The sequence below is a fragment of the Desmodus rotundus genome, chromosome 10, assembly GCF_022682495.2.
Source record: "Desmodus rotundus isolate HL8 chromosome 10, HLdesRot8A.1, whole genome shotgun sequence".
Classification (NCBI taxonomy): Eukaryota; Metazoa; Chordata; class Mammalia; order Chiroptera; family Phyllostomidae; genus Desmodus; species Desmodus rotundus.
Genome location: NC_071396.1, coordinates 13,527,763 through 13,544,708, shown reverse-complemented (window position 1 = coordinate 13,544,708; position 16,946 = coordinate 13,527,763). Strand labels below are relative to the sequence as shown.

At 42.0% G+C, this 16,946-nt stretch overlaps 1 protein-coding gene across 7 annotated transcripts in view; it reads left to right on the top strand.

The window, feature by feature from the left end:
• EFCAB2 (EF-hand calcium binding domain 2) overlaps nt 1-16,946 on the top strand; it is a 51,104-nt gene that overhangs the window by 16,090 nt on the left and 18,068 nt on the right. For 3 of the 7 annotated variants that reach the window (XM_053912429.2, XM_053912430.2, XM_053912432.2), the window contains exon 2: nt 11,193-11,272. In XM_053912429.2, coding sequence (XP_053768404.1) covers nt 11,193-11,272 — 80 coding nt within the window. Of the gene's footprint in view, nt 1-10,071; nt 10,164-11,192; nt 11,278-16,946 lie in introns of all 7 variants that reach the window. The other 4 variants (XM_053912433.2, XM_053912431.2, XM_053912427.2 and 1 more) reach the window with 2 other exon arrangements.

Here is a 16,946-nt window from a genome sequence, read left to right as displayed (position 1 = left end):
CCGTCAATGGAAGCTCAAAGAGATCAACTGGTCAAGAATTCATCAGAGAACCCAGATCTGAATCTAAGTTTGGGAAAAAAGACTTAGAAGCCCAGGCCTTAGGTAAAAAAGTAGAAAAATATTCTATCGGATTATTGTCTTTGTATTTAAATATCAATTTTGTTCAGTATACTTATGTTCAGCTGTTTGACTTCTGTTTCGTATGTGGATATCTCTGGTCATTGTATTTTCCTGTATTCCTTTCTTCGTATCGCTCTGGCCTTCTTTACCTGCCCTTTCTCTTCCTCCTGCCGACTTCCTTCTCACTACTTGGTATGGAGTCCTTTGGTTCCTGAGACTTTAATGTAAATAGACTTGACACATACTCTTTTTATAGCACAGCCCTCTCATCTCCTTTTCTTAACTTAATCTCAGCTTTCCCTCTGGCATGCTACTTCTTTGGCTGCCATTTGAGTAAGCTGTTCATTCTCACCTGTCTCTTTGCCTTCAAGTAGTAGCGTTGAATCAGTCCTTTTCCAATTCCAAATTATTGCTCTTTCATTCTTATATAAAAATTCCTCCTTTGAAATTTGTTCCTCTCACTCACATTTTCTCTTTATCGCTGTCTCCCTTTTGTGTACTCTTTGCTGATCAAAGCCTTTGGCATTTCTTTATCAGTGTTCTGTCCCTTCCAAATTCCATCGTCATTCTGGATGACTTCAGTGACGAGGTAGCCCCCTCACCCAACACATCAGTTTTATAATTCCTTATTCTTTTCAACTTCAGTGACCTTCATTTCCACTCTTTTTCAGTGTCTTACTCTCATGGCTAGATCCTGCGAGACACTTTGAAATCTTCACTTTTTTATGCTATTCACTGATCATTGTCTCCCAGATTTCCAGCGGTGCTCTGCTTCCGTGCATATACAATACCTGCTGTTGGATCTTATCAAGCCCTCTAGTTTCTTTGATCCTCCTATCCTTCTATCCCTTCTCCCCTCCCAATTTATCAGTCAAATAAAACAGATTCTGGCTAACATAAGTAGAAAAGGAATTTATTAAAAGATTGCAGGGAGCTCACAAAATCAGCGGGGGTCTGGAGCAGGAGCCTGGACAACCAGCAAGAACCGAGGAGGTGCACCAGCCTGCACTGCAGCTAAGGTCATGTACAAGGACAGCTTGGCTGATTTTTCGCTGCGGGCACACTGCCCTTGGACCACCGCTACTAAATTCCTGCTGTATTGCTTTTGCCATCCTCACATGTAATTAAAAAATTGTCCCTACTTTTTGTATTAGCTCCTTAAAATTCAAAATCTAACACAAGAATATTGGAATGGCTGAGCCTGGGGCACATTCCTGTTCCGTTACTACCAGAAGACCGGGAGAGGAAAGATCTACCCTCCGGCTTGTTTAGTGAGATGACAATGTATTCTGCAGATATACACAACAGGGATTCCCTCAAAATAGGAGGAGCTTTTGGATCCTGGTTGCCAAAAACAAGCAAACAAAAACACCCCAAAAAACAAAGAAGGAAAAGGTGAGGAAGAAAAAGAGGAAGGGGAGGAGGCATCCAGAATGTCTCCTTTAGCCTCTCACTGGCTTGGGGGTGGGGTTGGTGGGGAGTCTGTTTAAAGCTGTCTGATCCAACTTCAACCTCCCTATTCTCAGTAGGTGGTCTTGATTTGTACCCTTAAAAGTGGTAAACATTAGTCCGCATTGAACTCCCTTTACTTGTTGCTTCTACCTTTAAACATAACTTCATCAACACCCTCCTCTCCTACCCTCCTTTAGTAATTTTAGTAGAAGAGCTGTTCCTTCTCCCATTCAAGGCTGATTTTCTCATTTGTATTCATGAGCTCGTCCACTTTTGTGTTCTCTAGGACTTTTCCTTCATTAATTAAGCCTTTCATCTCTTTAGTTAAGATCATTTATTAATATCCCTTTCATGCCAGACATTGTTCAATGCCAGAGATATAAAGTGAACTTGATATAGCTTTGAAGGACTGAGTATTTAGTGGGGAAAAGCAGACACAAATAATTGATTGCGGCGCAATGACTTGATCACAGTCAAAATTGCTTATGTAATTTTAAAATATCTTATTTTTCATTAGAATGTCAGCACATCAGTTTTGTTCTCTACTGTATCTATAGTGTCTAGTACATCACAGGTGTTCAGTACCTATTGTGTGAATGAAGGGAAGGAAACACAGGGAGCCACGTAATCCCAGAGGATGGGTACTTGGCCCAGCCTAGAGAATGAGAGAAGGAAGATTGGGGTGTGTGAGGGTGGAAGCTTGCCGGCAGAGGTCACAGGAGCAGCATCTTAAAGGTTTAGAAGTCGGCAGGGAAAAAATGAGGGGAGAGTATTAACAGTTAACATGGAATAATGTTTACCTTCATGGCTGGCATACGTTTACATACATATCGTAAGTATTTTATATACATTTTGTTTAATACTTGCAGTGTTCTGTAGGTAAGGTATTATTCTCATTTTAGAAAAGAAAAGTACCTCTGATCCTTAGGGAAACTAAATAACTTGCCCAAGCCCACTTAGTCTGTAAAGGTTAGAGCAGGGATTTGTTTTGGGTTGTTCCTGGTGCAAAGCCTGACGATCTTTAAAACTACCCTGTTAGATTAATGTAGTGATTCCCACACACAGCCGCTCATCACTTGCCCTGAGGTACGAGGGTGTGAAAGTACAGATCCCTGGCCCTGTCCAGGATACCGAATAGCAGGACTATCCAAGAGGTCAAGGAGCTTTGCTGTGAGTCGTGTTGCTAAGGACCTTTGGCCTTACCCTGATGTGATGGGGCGTTTCTGAAGGGCTTCAAGCTGGAGATCTGGTGTAAGCAGATGCGCGTTCTTAGGCATGCTTCTTTGGGAACAGTGTGAAGGATGAAGCTGAAGGTACACGACTGCAGACAGAAAGATAATTTATACTTGCAGATTTCTGCTTGGTTGATTTCTTCCTTTTTGCCCTTAACCGTTCTCCACTTTCTAAAAAATTTTCTCTTAGTCCTACCAACCTTTCAATGGTGTGTTTCCTCTTTTTCCTTGCTAAATTCTTAAAAGAAGCCGCTACGGTAGTCCCCGCTTACCTGTGGGGGATAGGTTCCAAGACCTCCAGTAGCTGTCTCAAACTGTGGATATTACCAAATACCTATAACCTTCTATATCCTATGCTTTTTCTTATACATACATACCTATGATAAAGTTTAATGCCTTTTCTGGCTTAATTAAGCACTTACGCTGTGGCCATAACTTTTGCAGTTTGAGGTGCAACCGCAAAACTAGCACCAACTTCTTTATGCTCCTCACAATTTAATGGATAGATTCGTTCTTCCTGTGGATCTTAGCAGCCATAGCCTACGATTTTTTTTCTTTCTTTATTAAGTTGAGAACTTTCACCTTTTCACTTAAAGGAAACACTTCATGGCTTCTCTTTGGCATGTCCGAATTGCCAACATCACTGCTCTTGCACTTTGAGGCCATTCGTAAGTGCAATGAGGGTGACTTGAGTACGAGCACCTCAGCCATTGATCTGATAACCAAGGCAGCTACTAAGTGCCTGACCGGCCGGGAGCTGGAGATGCAGGACGAAGGGATGAATTATTCCCTGGGTGGGATGAAGCGGCATGGTGAAGGATTCCATCGTGACATTCAGAACAGCGGCCAATTTAAAACTTGTGAATGGTTTATTTCTGGAATTTTCCGTGTAATATTTTTGGACACAGTTGGCTGTGGGTGACAAACTGCGGAAAGCAAAACCATGGATAAGGGGGACTACTGTATACTCAGTACTAGGTTTCAATCAGTTCAAGAAATATTTCTTCTCATTTTCTTCATTACTCCTTCACCCTTAACAAACCAGCTTTCACCCCATTACCCCATGTCTTCTCCAGAGTCGTCTTCCATTCAAGAAGTAGTTTTTGAATGTTATTTGCAAGCATGGTCATTTCTCAGATTTTTATTTGACATGTTAATATCTGGGATCTAAGAATGACATCTAAGGGAATGAAGAGAATCAGTCGGGGGTAGAGAAATCGGTCAACAAAGTCTTAAAGTATGAGCCTATTTTAGAACTGGGGGCGTTGCTCTGGCGGGGTGGCTCCGTGGGTTGGAGGATTGTCCCGTACACCAAAAGTCCGTGGGTTTGATCCTCGGTCAGGGCACATACCTAGGTTACGGGTTCCATCCCCAGTCGGGGCATGTATGGGAGGCATCTGATTGGCGGTGCTCACTCACATCAGTGTTTCTCTCTCCCCCTCTCTGCCCCTCCTCTCTCTCAAATCAAGTGACAGCATCCTTGGGGGAGGACTAAAGAATAAAAACAAAGAGCCCTGGCGCGTGAGGAGGTGGCCCACAGGCGATTGTGAACCAAGGGCCTCCTCTGGACGTGGGTGAGGGCAGGGTCTGATGGGGCGCTGGCTTGTGTTTGGGGACTGTCAGTTTGGCGGAAGGGAGCTGCGCAGTGGGAGCACAGGGTTGTTGCTTTGGTGAGGACAGGGCTAAAAGTGGACAAGTAGATGTGGTGGTCTGAGTGTGAAGACTACCGGAGTGCATAATTTATGCATAAATTCATGAAATGGTTTTGTGATAATTTGTATATTTGTTCTTGTTTATACCATAAAAACAAATTCTTCCGCTAAAGGAATGATAAATGTATCAGGAGGATTTTAGTTTATTATGACACAGTAAAATTTAAAATTGCAGAAGGATTTCAGTTTGGCTTTTTGGCTTGGCCCATAATCAAGTGAAAATCTCTCACATGGTTGTATTTTACATGAGTGAAAAAGGTGCTGTCTCTTGTCTATTTTGTACCCTCCCCCCATTTTTATGCGTTTTCTATTCAAGTTCTATGTCCCTGATTTTGGTTTTTCTGTTCATTCTATTTTTCTTTTTTTTTTTTTTTGCTTTATTCCCCACTAAGTTGTCTCTATAAAGAATGAAAATCAACCTAATTCTGTTCATTCAAGTTTTGGGTCGGTTTTTACTGTTTTTTGTTTGTTTGCTTTTTATAGTTGTTACGAAATGTTCCCTGAGAGTGAGTGGGTAAGCAGAGATGCAATAAAATAAGACTTGCTCGCAAACCTTCCTGTCTGGTTCGAACCCTTCCTTTGCAATTGTTACATGACCTGGAATCTTTAAGACCCTATAGGAGGAACATATTAAAAATAGTCTATAAAACTGGCCATCGTTGGAGAAGTTATCTTCAGTAGGAAACAAAAATTTAGGGTCCCCGAGTCCTATTTTATCATGTGTCATATATTTAATGTAAAATGAGACACTTCTTTGTGTCTTTTTAAAAAACTACGGCATGTGCAAGTAATATGAAACTTACAAACATTTCAAAGATTGAAAGCTTTTTAATGAGTTATAGATATATCAATCTTGCAGGTCAAGTCGGTTGTATATATATTTACTTATAATCTAAGCACTTTATAAAAAAGCACTGAGAGGCAGAGTAATGTAGTTTAAAAGAATAGAATCTTTGAAACCATCAGACGGGCTTGAACCTTCAACTTGCCATTTACTATTTATTTGTTTTCAAGTCATTTATTTAACTTTCTAGGCTTCAGTAACCTTATCTCTTAGATAGGGATAGGATATCAATGCCTAATCCAGATAATTTTGTGAGACATAGTAAGAGCAGCCGCATTTCATGAATACTCCTGTGTGCCAGGGTCTGAACATACCTTGTTCCCTTTAACCCTCACAGCGACCTTGGAAGGTAGCTGTCATCATCATCATCTCAACTTTATGGAAGAGGAAGCTGAGCCTTAGGGAGGTTTGGTAATTTGCTGAAATTAGTAAGAGCTTCAGGATCAAGCCCATTTTTCTTGACTCCAGAACTTTAGCTTTTGAATATTCAGTAGAATCATGTACATAAAACACTTTTTTAAAAAAGATTTTATTTATTTATTTTCTAGAGAGGAGAAGGGAGAAAGAGAGGAAGAGAAACATCAATGTGTGGTTGCCTCTCATGCGCCCCCCACTGGAGACCTGTCCCGCAACCCAGGCCTGTGCCCTGACTGGGAATCGAGCTGGCAACGCTTCGATTCTCAGGCGGGAGCTCAACCACACCCTCCAGGGCTACATAAAACACTCAACCTGGCGTATACTACATGCATAAAATTTCTTTGTTCAAACCTGTTCCCCACACGCATCATGGAAATGGATCTAATATACCCATCTTTCTTTCACATTTTAGGGTACAATGTAAAGGCCATCTCCAAACAAATTCCTGATTTAACATAATAAAAGTAACACGTTTTTGAGTGTTCACTGCATGCCAAGCACTTTCCATATGATAGTCAACGCCTACAGTGGCCCTAAGGGGCAGGTAGCTCCCATTAGGTCCACTCTGCGGATCGGGGACTGTGGCACAGAGAGGTGAAGTGACCTGCACAAGGTCACCTACCCCCTGGCAGACGGGGATCTCAACAGGGAGTCCAGAGCACATGCGCTACATCGTCTGCAAGTGCTTTGAAGAGCACAGCGCCTGGTACACAGTTGGTACTCAACAGATTTGTTAACAGTGAATTCATGAATAAACTAATGAGTGAAACAAACAGGGCCTTTCCTTTACCCTTCTCCCCGTAGGCCTTCAGTTAGTAACAAACTGATTCTGGTAACTCCATCCGAAATTACCCGACCTGTTTCGTCCTCACCGCATCCTCGTTCTTTCCAGTCGAGCATCGTGCGATTGCTGCGCTCGAATGTGGCTGAACGTGGTGTGTGCGTGTCTGTTGTGGCAGGGCTTGGGAGAGCGAGGCTGCAAGCTTGCTTGGGCCCTAGTGTGCAATGCGCATTGTTCAGCATCTGTATGGTTTGTTTATTTATTTATTTATTATTTTTTTCATTTTCAAATTGAATTTATTGGGGTTACATTGATTTAATAAAATCATATAGGTTTCAAGTGTACAATTCTATGCTACATTATCTGCATATTGTATTGTATGTTTGCCACTCAAAGTCAAGTCTCCTTTCTTCACGTTTACCCCCCAAATCCCCTCTCCTACCTGCCCGCTCCCCTCCTTCCCTTGGGTAATCACCACACTGCGGTGTGTGTCTACGAAGGTTTTTTTTTCCTTCATTCCTTCACCTATTTCACACAGCCCCCCAGCGCCCCTCCCCTCTGACAGCTGTCAGGCTGTTCTCTGTATCTGTGAGTCTGTTTCTATTTTGTTTATTGTGTTCATTAGATTGCACATGTAAGGAAAATCGTACGGTATTTGTGTTTCTCTGGCTGGCTTATTTCTGGGAGCATAATATGCGTTCGAGCTTCACTGAGCACTCGGGACCCACCTTGTGTTTGCTCTGTGCCAAAGGCCTGGGGTACAGCAGTGGTGAGCGGAGATGAGGCTTCTGGCCTTGCTGAATGTGCAGTCTAATGGGGTGGAGGGGAGCGGTGGAGCACTTACAGTGTTGTGGGAAGCGTGGAGTGCAGTGGGGGTGCATTCATCCCCTTCTCAGGGCCACCCTGAGTCCCCTAACGATCCCTCATAGCAGCTGGAGCGATCTTCCTTGGTTGTAGATCTAACCAGATAGATACGCCCTGCTTTACAGATCTGTACCTGCTATCTGTCGCCCTTGGGATGAAGTTCAGATCCCTTTAATGTGCTTTACAAAGACAGACCCTTAAAGACCTCCAGACTGTCCCCGCCTTTCGCTCTCTCAGAGCTACTTCCCATCATAAGGCAGTTAAGATGCAAAAACTTGAACTTTTCCTCATGCTTTTTAGTTTTTATTTTTTCCTGAAACCGCATTGTACTGCAGTTTTGCTTTTTATTATTTTGAACTATTTTTTTAAGGGAGAGAAAAAATCGACCAAGTTAATGTAAAGGATGTTGTTTTTAGAAGCACACTTAAGAATCAGTATCTAGCAAACGCCCATAAGAACGCATGGAAAATGGAGAGGGTACGCAGTAACTGCAAAGCGTTCCTGTTTAACACAAAAAATACCTCTAAGACTCTTATTTTATCAACGTTGATAAACCTCCAGTCAGTCTACGATGTACTTTAAAATACATCAGAGAGTCTGAAACCAGGCACCTATTGCAGTGGTTTTGTTATAAAATGTGCTTGTTAACTAGTGTTCCTGGTACTGTTTCACGACCTGACCCTCTCGTCAAGTGCTTATTTCCACATAGGGTCACTTCATTTTTCGCTAACGGGCACTCTATAGAAAGCAACGTTTTCTAGAACACCTGCTGAACATGACAGTTCTGTGAAAGTAAATGTGTTGCTGCTAATATTTTTCTCCGAGCTTGCCAAAATTGCACACACCTTACTGAAAACCTATACATCAATTTTAGCTTTATTTAATACTTTTAGATAATATTACTGAGTTTGAATTGGATGTAACCATGGATTAGATAGAGTTACTTGGGTTACCAACCAGGTAGTTTCTCGTATATGTTAAGGTTGTGGTGTAAACATGGTCTGCAGCAAGAAATTGGTTATGTCCAGAGCACGATTATGAATTATGGCTTTATTTACATTTCTGTTAACATGACTAGTCAAGAGTTAAGTTTAAATAAGACTTTTTGTCTGATGAAGGGGAACCGAGTATGGATCTTTAACAATATCTTTAAGACCTCGGTAAACACATTTCTTCATTCGTGGTGGCCATTACAGTGCTTTTTAAAAACAAAAGTGGTTAGTTTTTACAGTAGAGATCAGGCCACCGAGCCCTGATCTGTGACTGCGTAAGCATGTTTTAGAGGGGATTTCTTCACTAGTTGAAAGGCTAAATGACATCTCAATTCTCTTTCAGCTCTAAATTCTGTGGTTTTAATTGATTTTTTATTTTTCTACTAACCTAAATATGTCATCAGCCAAACACTTCATGGAAGTTTCTCAAACTTTGTGTAAAATCTTAATCAGTCATGTGTTAATAATAATAATAAAGGAATACATAACGGGCTCCAGTTAGTACTGTTAGCGGCAAAGTGGCACCCGAATGTCCCTGACGGTTGGCCTCGGTACCTGAATTCCGGCTCAGAGGGCATTCAGAGTCAGGACTCCAACCCGAGTGAAGTTCACTGAGAAAGTCACAGAGGGAGAGAAAGTGAGCCGTGGAGGAAGTGAGCAGACGATGCATAACGTAGAAAATAGAGGTGGCGAACAAGCCTGTGGATCATTATTCAGACTCATTTGTAATCCAAGACGTGTAGATTTAAGTGACATTTATTTTTACTTGCTAAATCAGCAGAAGTTACTCACTGCCATGAAAAATTAACACCAATAATTGTGATATCTTTCTTTGGTACTATTAAAAATGGAAGGCTATGTAGATTATGTTGCAACCTGGAAAAATGTAATACTTGAGGGAAGTAATTAGGAGTTATAGTTTTTAAATTAGGTAGGTGGGGTAGTGGCTGAGAGAGAGAGGACCCCACGAGTAAGAAAAATCGGGGTTCAGTCCAGCTCTGCCACCTAGTGACTCTGTGAACTTGGGCCAGTGCACCGGCCTTCCTGAACTAAGGCGGTGTTCTTCTGTCCCTGAAAATGAGATTCCTCTCTGGTCGTAAATGCAGACATGGCACCTGACACAGCGCCTGGCACAGTGTTCATTCAGTAAGCTTTTGTTGAATGAATGAATGTGGTTATTAAGTGCTGTAGATAAAAAGCTTGTGTATGAAGAAAGATTAGAGGAAAATGCAGCAAAATGGTAATGCTTATGTTAGGGTAAAGAGGATATGAGTTAATTGACATTTTCCCCATTTTCTGTAGTTTGATGGTATTATATTTATAATGAAAAGAATGATCTAAACCCATTCTTAATCTTTCTCTTTTGGGTGTCCTATTATACTTACTATCTGAAGAACAAATCTTGGGACTTGATTAATTTAAAAAAATTCAAACACCTTAGAGTCAACCTCAACCCATTTCTTTCTCTCTCCATCTTATATCAAATCTGTCAGCAAGTCTTCTTGGCTCTGCCCTTCAGAATAGGTATCAGAAATCCTATCATTTGTCACCGCCTCCCCTGGCACTATCCTGGTTCAAGCCATCATCAGTCTCTCACCTGGAGTACTGCAGTAGCCTCCTAGCTGGTCTCTCTGATTCCACCCTTGTTTCTTCCCAGTATGTTCTCAACACGATCGCCAGTGCGAGAATGAGCCAGGCCACGCCACATCACTGCCGAGAGTCCCACGGTGGTTTCCCATCTCATTGGAAGTAAGACAAAATCCCTAACGTAGCCCACAGAGCCCTTAGAGAATCTGTCCTCCACCCCCAAGCTTACACCCTTCACTCCTTATTTCTTACCATTCTACTTCTCTGTTCTCTCTGCCTAAAACCTCTTCCTGCAGATATTTGAAAGGCGGGCTTGTTCCCCTCCTTCAGGTCTGCACAGATGTTGCCTTACCATGAAGCAGACCTTCCCAAACCACCATACTACCCTTTTCCTCCACCGACACCCCCAGCCCTCTTCATGTCCTTTCTCGGCTTTATTTTTGCCAGCACCATGTGGCTTACTCTGTGTCTTTTTTCAAGTGCGTATAAGCGTACGTATCTCCCCCAGTAAGAAATCCCTTGGAGGTGGGATTTTTGTCTGTTTTGCTCCTTGCTATAGCCTTAGCACCTAGAATAGCATCTGGTACATAGTAGGACCTCAATAAATATTTATTAAGTAGATGACGTTTTCATTGCTTCATATACATAAATCTTAGCCTCCAATTAGCTTGAAAGCTCTTTGGGGGAGTGTCTGTCACATGTTGCTTTTGTATGCTCCCCAGCCCCGACTTCAGCCCTCTCCAAGTGTAGAAAAGGCGAGGCAGGTGGGCACACCAGTGCACCGCAGTCCGCACTGTGCCACTGGGCTCCGGGCCTCTCAGGCTTGTGCTCCACCCAAACCGCTTTAGGGAGAGGGTAGGCCGTGCTGGGGACGTTCTGCATCTTGACCGGGGCGGAGGAGGCTCCATGACTGCGTGCACATGTGAAAACTCACGCAGCTGTGTGTTTAAGATTGGTGCACCTTTGGTACGAACTTGTATGTGTATTATGACTCAGTAAAAAGGTTTTAAAAAGTTTGTTCCATTCTTTGATATCGCCAGAGGAAGTTACACATGCTAAATGATACATTAAGACTGTCAGGAAAGAGTCCTGCTTGTTCTTCCTTGTTGAGAATTTCTATAGTTTCTTGAAATTTTTGTGTTGAATTCAAAATGAAAGTAAAATAATTATTATTTCCTTTGTCTTTTTCAGAGATAGTAGTAGCAGAACTTCACAGAAAAATCAAAGAGGCTTTTGAAGTGTTTGATCATGAGGCGAATAATACAGTGGATGTGAGGTTTGGAAATATTTTCTTTGCTCTCGTTCTCAATTAGTGATGTAACTCGTAAATAGGAGAGGCCTCTTTCGTCTCCTTTTTACGTTCCTTGGATTTGTCATGCTATTTAAAGTATTTATTTTGCTGTGCCCTCTAAAAGATCTTTTTGCTAAGTGGTGTTCCATATCAATACTCCTTCTTATTCTTTATGGTCCGGTGAAAAGAATATGTCTACATTGCCAATTCCAACCTAGTGACGGGCAGTTCTCTGAGTCAGGTAAACGGTACTGTAGCTTTCGTGTTAGACACAGAGTTGGTGCTCAGTAAGCTTTTGTAGAGTGAATGAATAGAATTTTCTTTTAAAATAAATCGGTATGTATTATCAGGCCATGAGTGGGATATGACACAGAAAGATTAATAATGCTTAAGCAATGATACACTTCCCAAGTAAAACAAGGAAAAGAACCAAAACAAAACAATGTAAAATAATGAAAGACACGAATAGTGGTAGATCTAGAATGGAGGACAGGAAACAAAGAATAGTTTGAGACCAGAAAACAAAGAAAAGGTAAAAGGTGACCATGTCACCATTCTTTTTTCCCTTCCCCTTACCTCTGCTTTGCACCCGTGGGAGGGTTAATGGAAGTTCTATCACAGTAGACAGCGCTGGGGCCCCGGGGTGGGGGAGGTGTCTGGTGCTGTGACTGCCCAGCAGCCAGGGGGTTTTTCTTCACTACGTACAACATTAGGAACTGAGTCCGCTGCTGCCCACCTGTCCTCCTGGGGCAACCTGGGGTCTGGAATCTGACTGACTGGGTTCCAGCCCTGGCCTGTGCAGTGAGTAACTCATTCATTGCCCCCGAGCCCAAGTTTCCACGTTCGCCTCACAGGACTGGTGAGAGTACCTAGTGCTCCCAGCGTGCTTTGGAGATCTCTTGTGTCCCAAGGACCCGTTCAGGGGCCTGTGAAGTCTCAACTATTTTTATAATAAGTCAAAGATAGTATTTGCTATTTTCATTCTCGTTTTTTCGCAAGTGGGTATTGGAGCTTTTAAAAAGCCACATGATGTGCGATACCGCACCAGACTGATTGCAGAACCAGACGGGACAGTCCAGCTGTCTTCCGTTAAGCCAGACATGAAAGAGACTGCAAACATGTAAAGCGTATAAATAACCTCAATTACTGAATTAATCTCCCATCAGTGGATGTTTAGACTCTTTCCAGCCTTGTGCTATAATAGTCCATGTTGCAGAGAATATCTTAGCATGCATGTTACTTTGCAAAAGTGAGAATTTTTCTCTGGCATAAATTAATTCTTGGAAATATGTGAAAGCGCATGAAGGTTTTTGGTAGGTGTTGCTGCCTTGACAATGGTCTCTCACTTTGTTACCTGAGCCTACCTGTCCCTACTCCCTCTTACACAGACTTTAAAAGTCAAACGTCAAGGTTTTTGCTAATCTGATATGTGAGAAATAGAAACTCATGTTAAATTTCACTTTTGTAATTATGGGCATCTTTTCGTGTGTCTAAAAGTGACTTGTATTTATTTCCTTTGATTTGAATGGGAAGTTCGTGATCTTTCCCACTTTCCCCATTGAATTGTTTATGTTTTTATATATTAAAGATCTTAGCCTTAGTCTGTGAAATGGATGCTGCCTGTCTTTTGACTGTTTTTACTTTCTGACATTCAGAAATTTAAAAAAATAGTCAAATTATATATTTCTTGAGTGTGGATTTAATTTTCAGAAACAAACAAAAGTCACTGGAGTAGTTTTAATGGAATAAATTAAAGTTACCCTGAATCAAGATAGTTTGATAAAAAATAAAAAGCAGATCACAAAGAATACCTCTAAAGTAAAAAAGTTGATTTTTCCATGTAGCTCCTAATTTAATTTGAAAGTCACTCAATTTGTATTTACAAAAAATGTAGTTTTTTATAATCTGTTCTTTTAAAAAAATCTTTGGTGTTAACAGAATAAATGTACTCTAGAAGTCAGCAGAGTCCATTGCTGGCTCTGCCATTGATTTTTTTTTTTTATGTGCTACTCTCTTATTATGTCATTTTCCTTATCTATAAAACTGAAGTAATAATACTTCATCACTTAAGACACAGGGATATTTAGGGTTTCAAGTGAAAGAATATGGACAATGTTTGAAAAGTATATAAGATGAGATCAAGTCAAGTGCTTTTTGACAACCCATTGTAACAATTGAAGAGCAGATGGGCGCTCAAGAACCTGGTGAGCTGGGTGGCGTGGGGTCCAGTTCTGGAACAGGAGTGCTTGTCTTTCCCTCTCCCCAGCCACATCCGCCTGTGCCTCAGTGGTCTTATTATTAGTGTTCCAGACTGTTCAGTGTTTACTCTATACCAGCCTCACCTGTGGGAGGTTTTTCCTAACGTCGTCTTAGTCATTAGGCAGTGTTTTGCAGTCCAGCAGCTCCTGGTATTCTCTTGCTAATGTGGAGTCTCTTTTTTCTCTGCCTCCACATCAACTCAGCGTGTCTCTGAGGCACACACCACCCAGTATTCTCACCTGTTTCACTGTTAGGAGACTGAAGTTTCTTAAGCAATGGACAGGAACCCTCAGTTTATTAAGTCTTGTCTAAAATTCAATACGATGTAGGTAATGAGAACCTTTTGGTAATGTATTAGAAATGACTCTTCCTAAGAGGACTAAAGGTGCCATAAATAATACTTCTATTTTTCACATTTAATACTATTTTTGAAGATAAGTGAGTAAACAGTTTATAATTCACTTTTATCAGGTAGTAAAGAGTCTGAGTGATATGGAGAAATTGTTTGGACAGTTTCCCCGAACAATTATGAGAAAGCTTAAGGCTACTCAGAGAGCTTTGGAGATATGACGCAGGTAAATGGGTCTGCATCGTGCAAGGGGAGAGATATTATAAATTACACAAGCGGACTGGGGTTGTTGGGCCCACAGATTCCTTGGTAGGGAGGAGATGGCAAAACCTGGGGTTTGTTCGTGCAATGCTATTTGACACGTATGAATGGAAGGGGTGATGAGCTGTGCTACGTGTGTAACTTAGATAAATTTCAGAAAAATGTTGAGTCAAAATTTCAGAAGGAAGAAAACATTATATGTAAATTTTAAACACACAGATTAACAGTGTCTATTGTTTATGAATCCAAAGACATCCGTGGTCACGGTCAACATTATTCTCAGAACAGTGGCTGCGTCTGTAGCTGGGGGGAAGGGGTGGAGAGTGGGGCTTTAGCTCTTTCTGCAATGTTTCATTGTTAAGGGAAAAGTCTGAAGCCGATGTGGCAAAATATGAATGTCTGCTAAATCTTGGTATTGGGTAGATCGCTGTTACATTTTTTCTCTGCCTTTTCTGATATATTTCACAGTTACACAGGAAAATATATTTTAAAGAGTGGTTTACATCTTGTCCTTCCACCATCTTGCTTTCCAGTTGCTTTGTCAAAAACTGGTTTGCTTGTAGTAGCCCTTTTCATGAATATGATTAAAAGGAAAACTTAAAGTTTTAAAAAATCCCCCCAAATTCTGTCTCCTGAAATAACAGTTGCTAATGTTAGAGAACTATCTCTGTAGACCTCTTTCTATCCGTGGGTCATAGGGTACATGGATAGAAGGGTGGGGAGTTAATAAGAAAGGAAGAAGGAGACAGGGAGGGAAGGAAAAAGAAAGAAATTATGGGAGAAAAAATTCTAGACTGAAGGGTGTGGCAAAAGTAGGTTTATAGTTGTGAGTATGCAAAACACGGAGTTTACTCTTGTGTTATTGTTCATTAATTATTGTATTATTTCCCACACGAACAACCACAGCGTATAATTTCCACAAGGCAGGAGTCTGTCTGTTCTGTATACTGCTGTATTTTTACCAACTACAACTGTGTCTGTCCCGTAGTAGGTGCCTAATAAATATTTATTAATGAATGAATGAAGAGACTGTCCTATAAAAATAAAAGCATAATAATCATACCTTTTACAAATAAAAAATATTATCCTGACTGGCTAGCTCAGTTGGTGAGTGTCATCCTGACATGCTAAGGTTGGGGGTTTGATCCCTGGTACATAAAAACCGAACCAATGAATGCATCAGTAAGTGGAACAACAGATCGATGTTTCTCTTTCTCTCTCTTCCTCTCTCTCTAAGATCAATTAACAAATTAATTAATTGCCCCTTGTTACGTGGGCAGTACCGACCCATGCTCGCAGAGAAGTGATGAGACTGGATTTGGGTTTTTAGGAGGGAAACTCTACCAACAGGATGGTAGGTAAGTTGGCATGTGGACTAGAGCAGTGTGGTTCCTCTTTCAAGGTGCTCCTAAAAACAAACAAGGAAAAAACACCACACACACACGGAAAAATAAGCAAAGACGCAAACAGGGACTGGAAGAACAAACTCCGGCGCACCAACTCTAACAAGTAGCGGCTCTAAACAAGGGTGCGGAGCCAGAGGAGCTCCCTTACTCTCTCCAGGGAGTCTCGGTTAGAGCTTGGGGGAACTTGAATAACTGTGCGCCCGTGCAGTTGTCGCAGGTGGACACAGGTAACCAGGTTCTTGGTGATCGCGGACAAAGAATCGAAGCGAACACACAGAGCTTATAGCAGAAAGAGAGAGCAGATTTATTAGGCGATAGCACACTCCACAGAACACGGGAGCAGGCCAGCCCCGAGCACAGATTGACCTCAGGGGCCGGAGGGATTCTGTTCTTACAGGGCGGATCCTTCCTGGCTAGTGTTGGCGGGCTATTATTGTGCATGTACAAGTAGTTGTATTACTTTAAAGCTACTGCCCATGTGGTCTCCCATGATTTTCCTTGATTGGCCACCGGACAAGGGGGGTTGCACGATGTTAATTTATTATAACGCTATTATGATGAAGCAGGGGTCTTGTAGCATCTTCTGCACAGGTGCAGTCATGAGTCACCATGACTCAGCGCTTTTCCAGAAAGCAGGAACGACCGTCTTGGAACAGGGTCTCTGTCCTGTGTGGACGTCCTTTATCTTAGCCCTGGGGCACCTCCAGAGTTTCCTCCTTCCTGACTATCTCCTGCCTCACAGCAGCCTCACAGAGCTGCCCCACAAGCCCAGCTCTTCCAGGGCTTCCAGGGCTGCATGCAGAAAGGCAGCACGGAACTGGTACTGGGAGCTCTCCAACCTGAAGGCCTGGTGGCGCTCCCGAACCCACAGCCTAGAGCCTGGCAGGAACAAGGACACCCCCAGGGACAGGCGTGGAGAGAGAGACTTCCTTAGCCACACTCCCACCAGTAACGACCTCTTTGGTGACTAAGCTTTCTTTGACATTGACTCTTATCTCTGTATTCTGAGGTGTCCTCTGGCTCCTGCAATGAACTGAAACTCTGTAGTGGTCTAGGTTGGGGGAGGGCACAAACAATTACACGGAAACGTCTCCATTATTATTGAAAAATATTCCATTCCTCAAACAAAACAAACTACAAAAATTCCTGCCTAATAGCCAATGTCCTATGGTCTTTCTCTTCGTAGCTAAGCATCTTAGTAAGAAAATGAGTTTGCTTTTATTGACCACCTTCGCTATGTTAATACTGTATGATTTCACTCGTGTGTAGAATCTAATGAACAAACAAGCAAAATAGAGACAGACTCGTAGATAGAGAGCAGGCTGACAGCTCTTGGGGAGGGATAGAGGGGTGGAGGGATCAAGCAAAAAAGAAAAAGG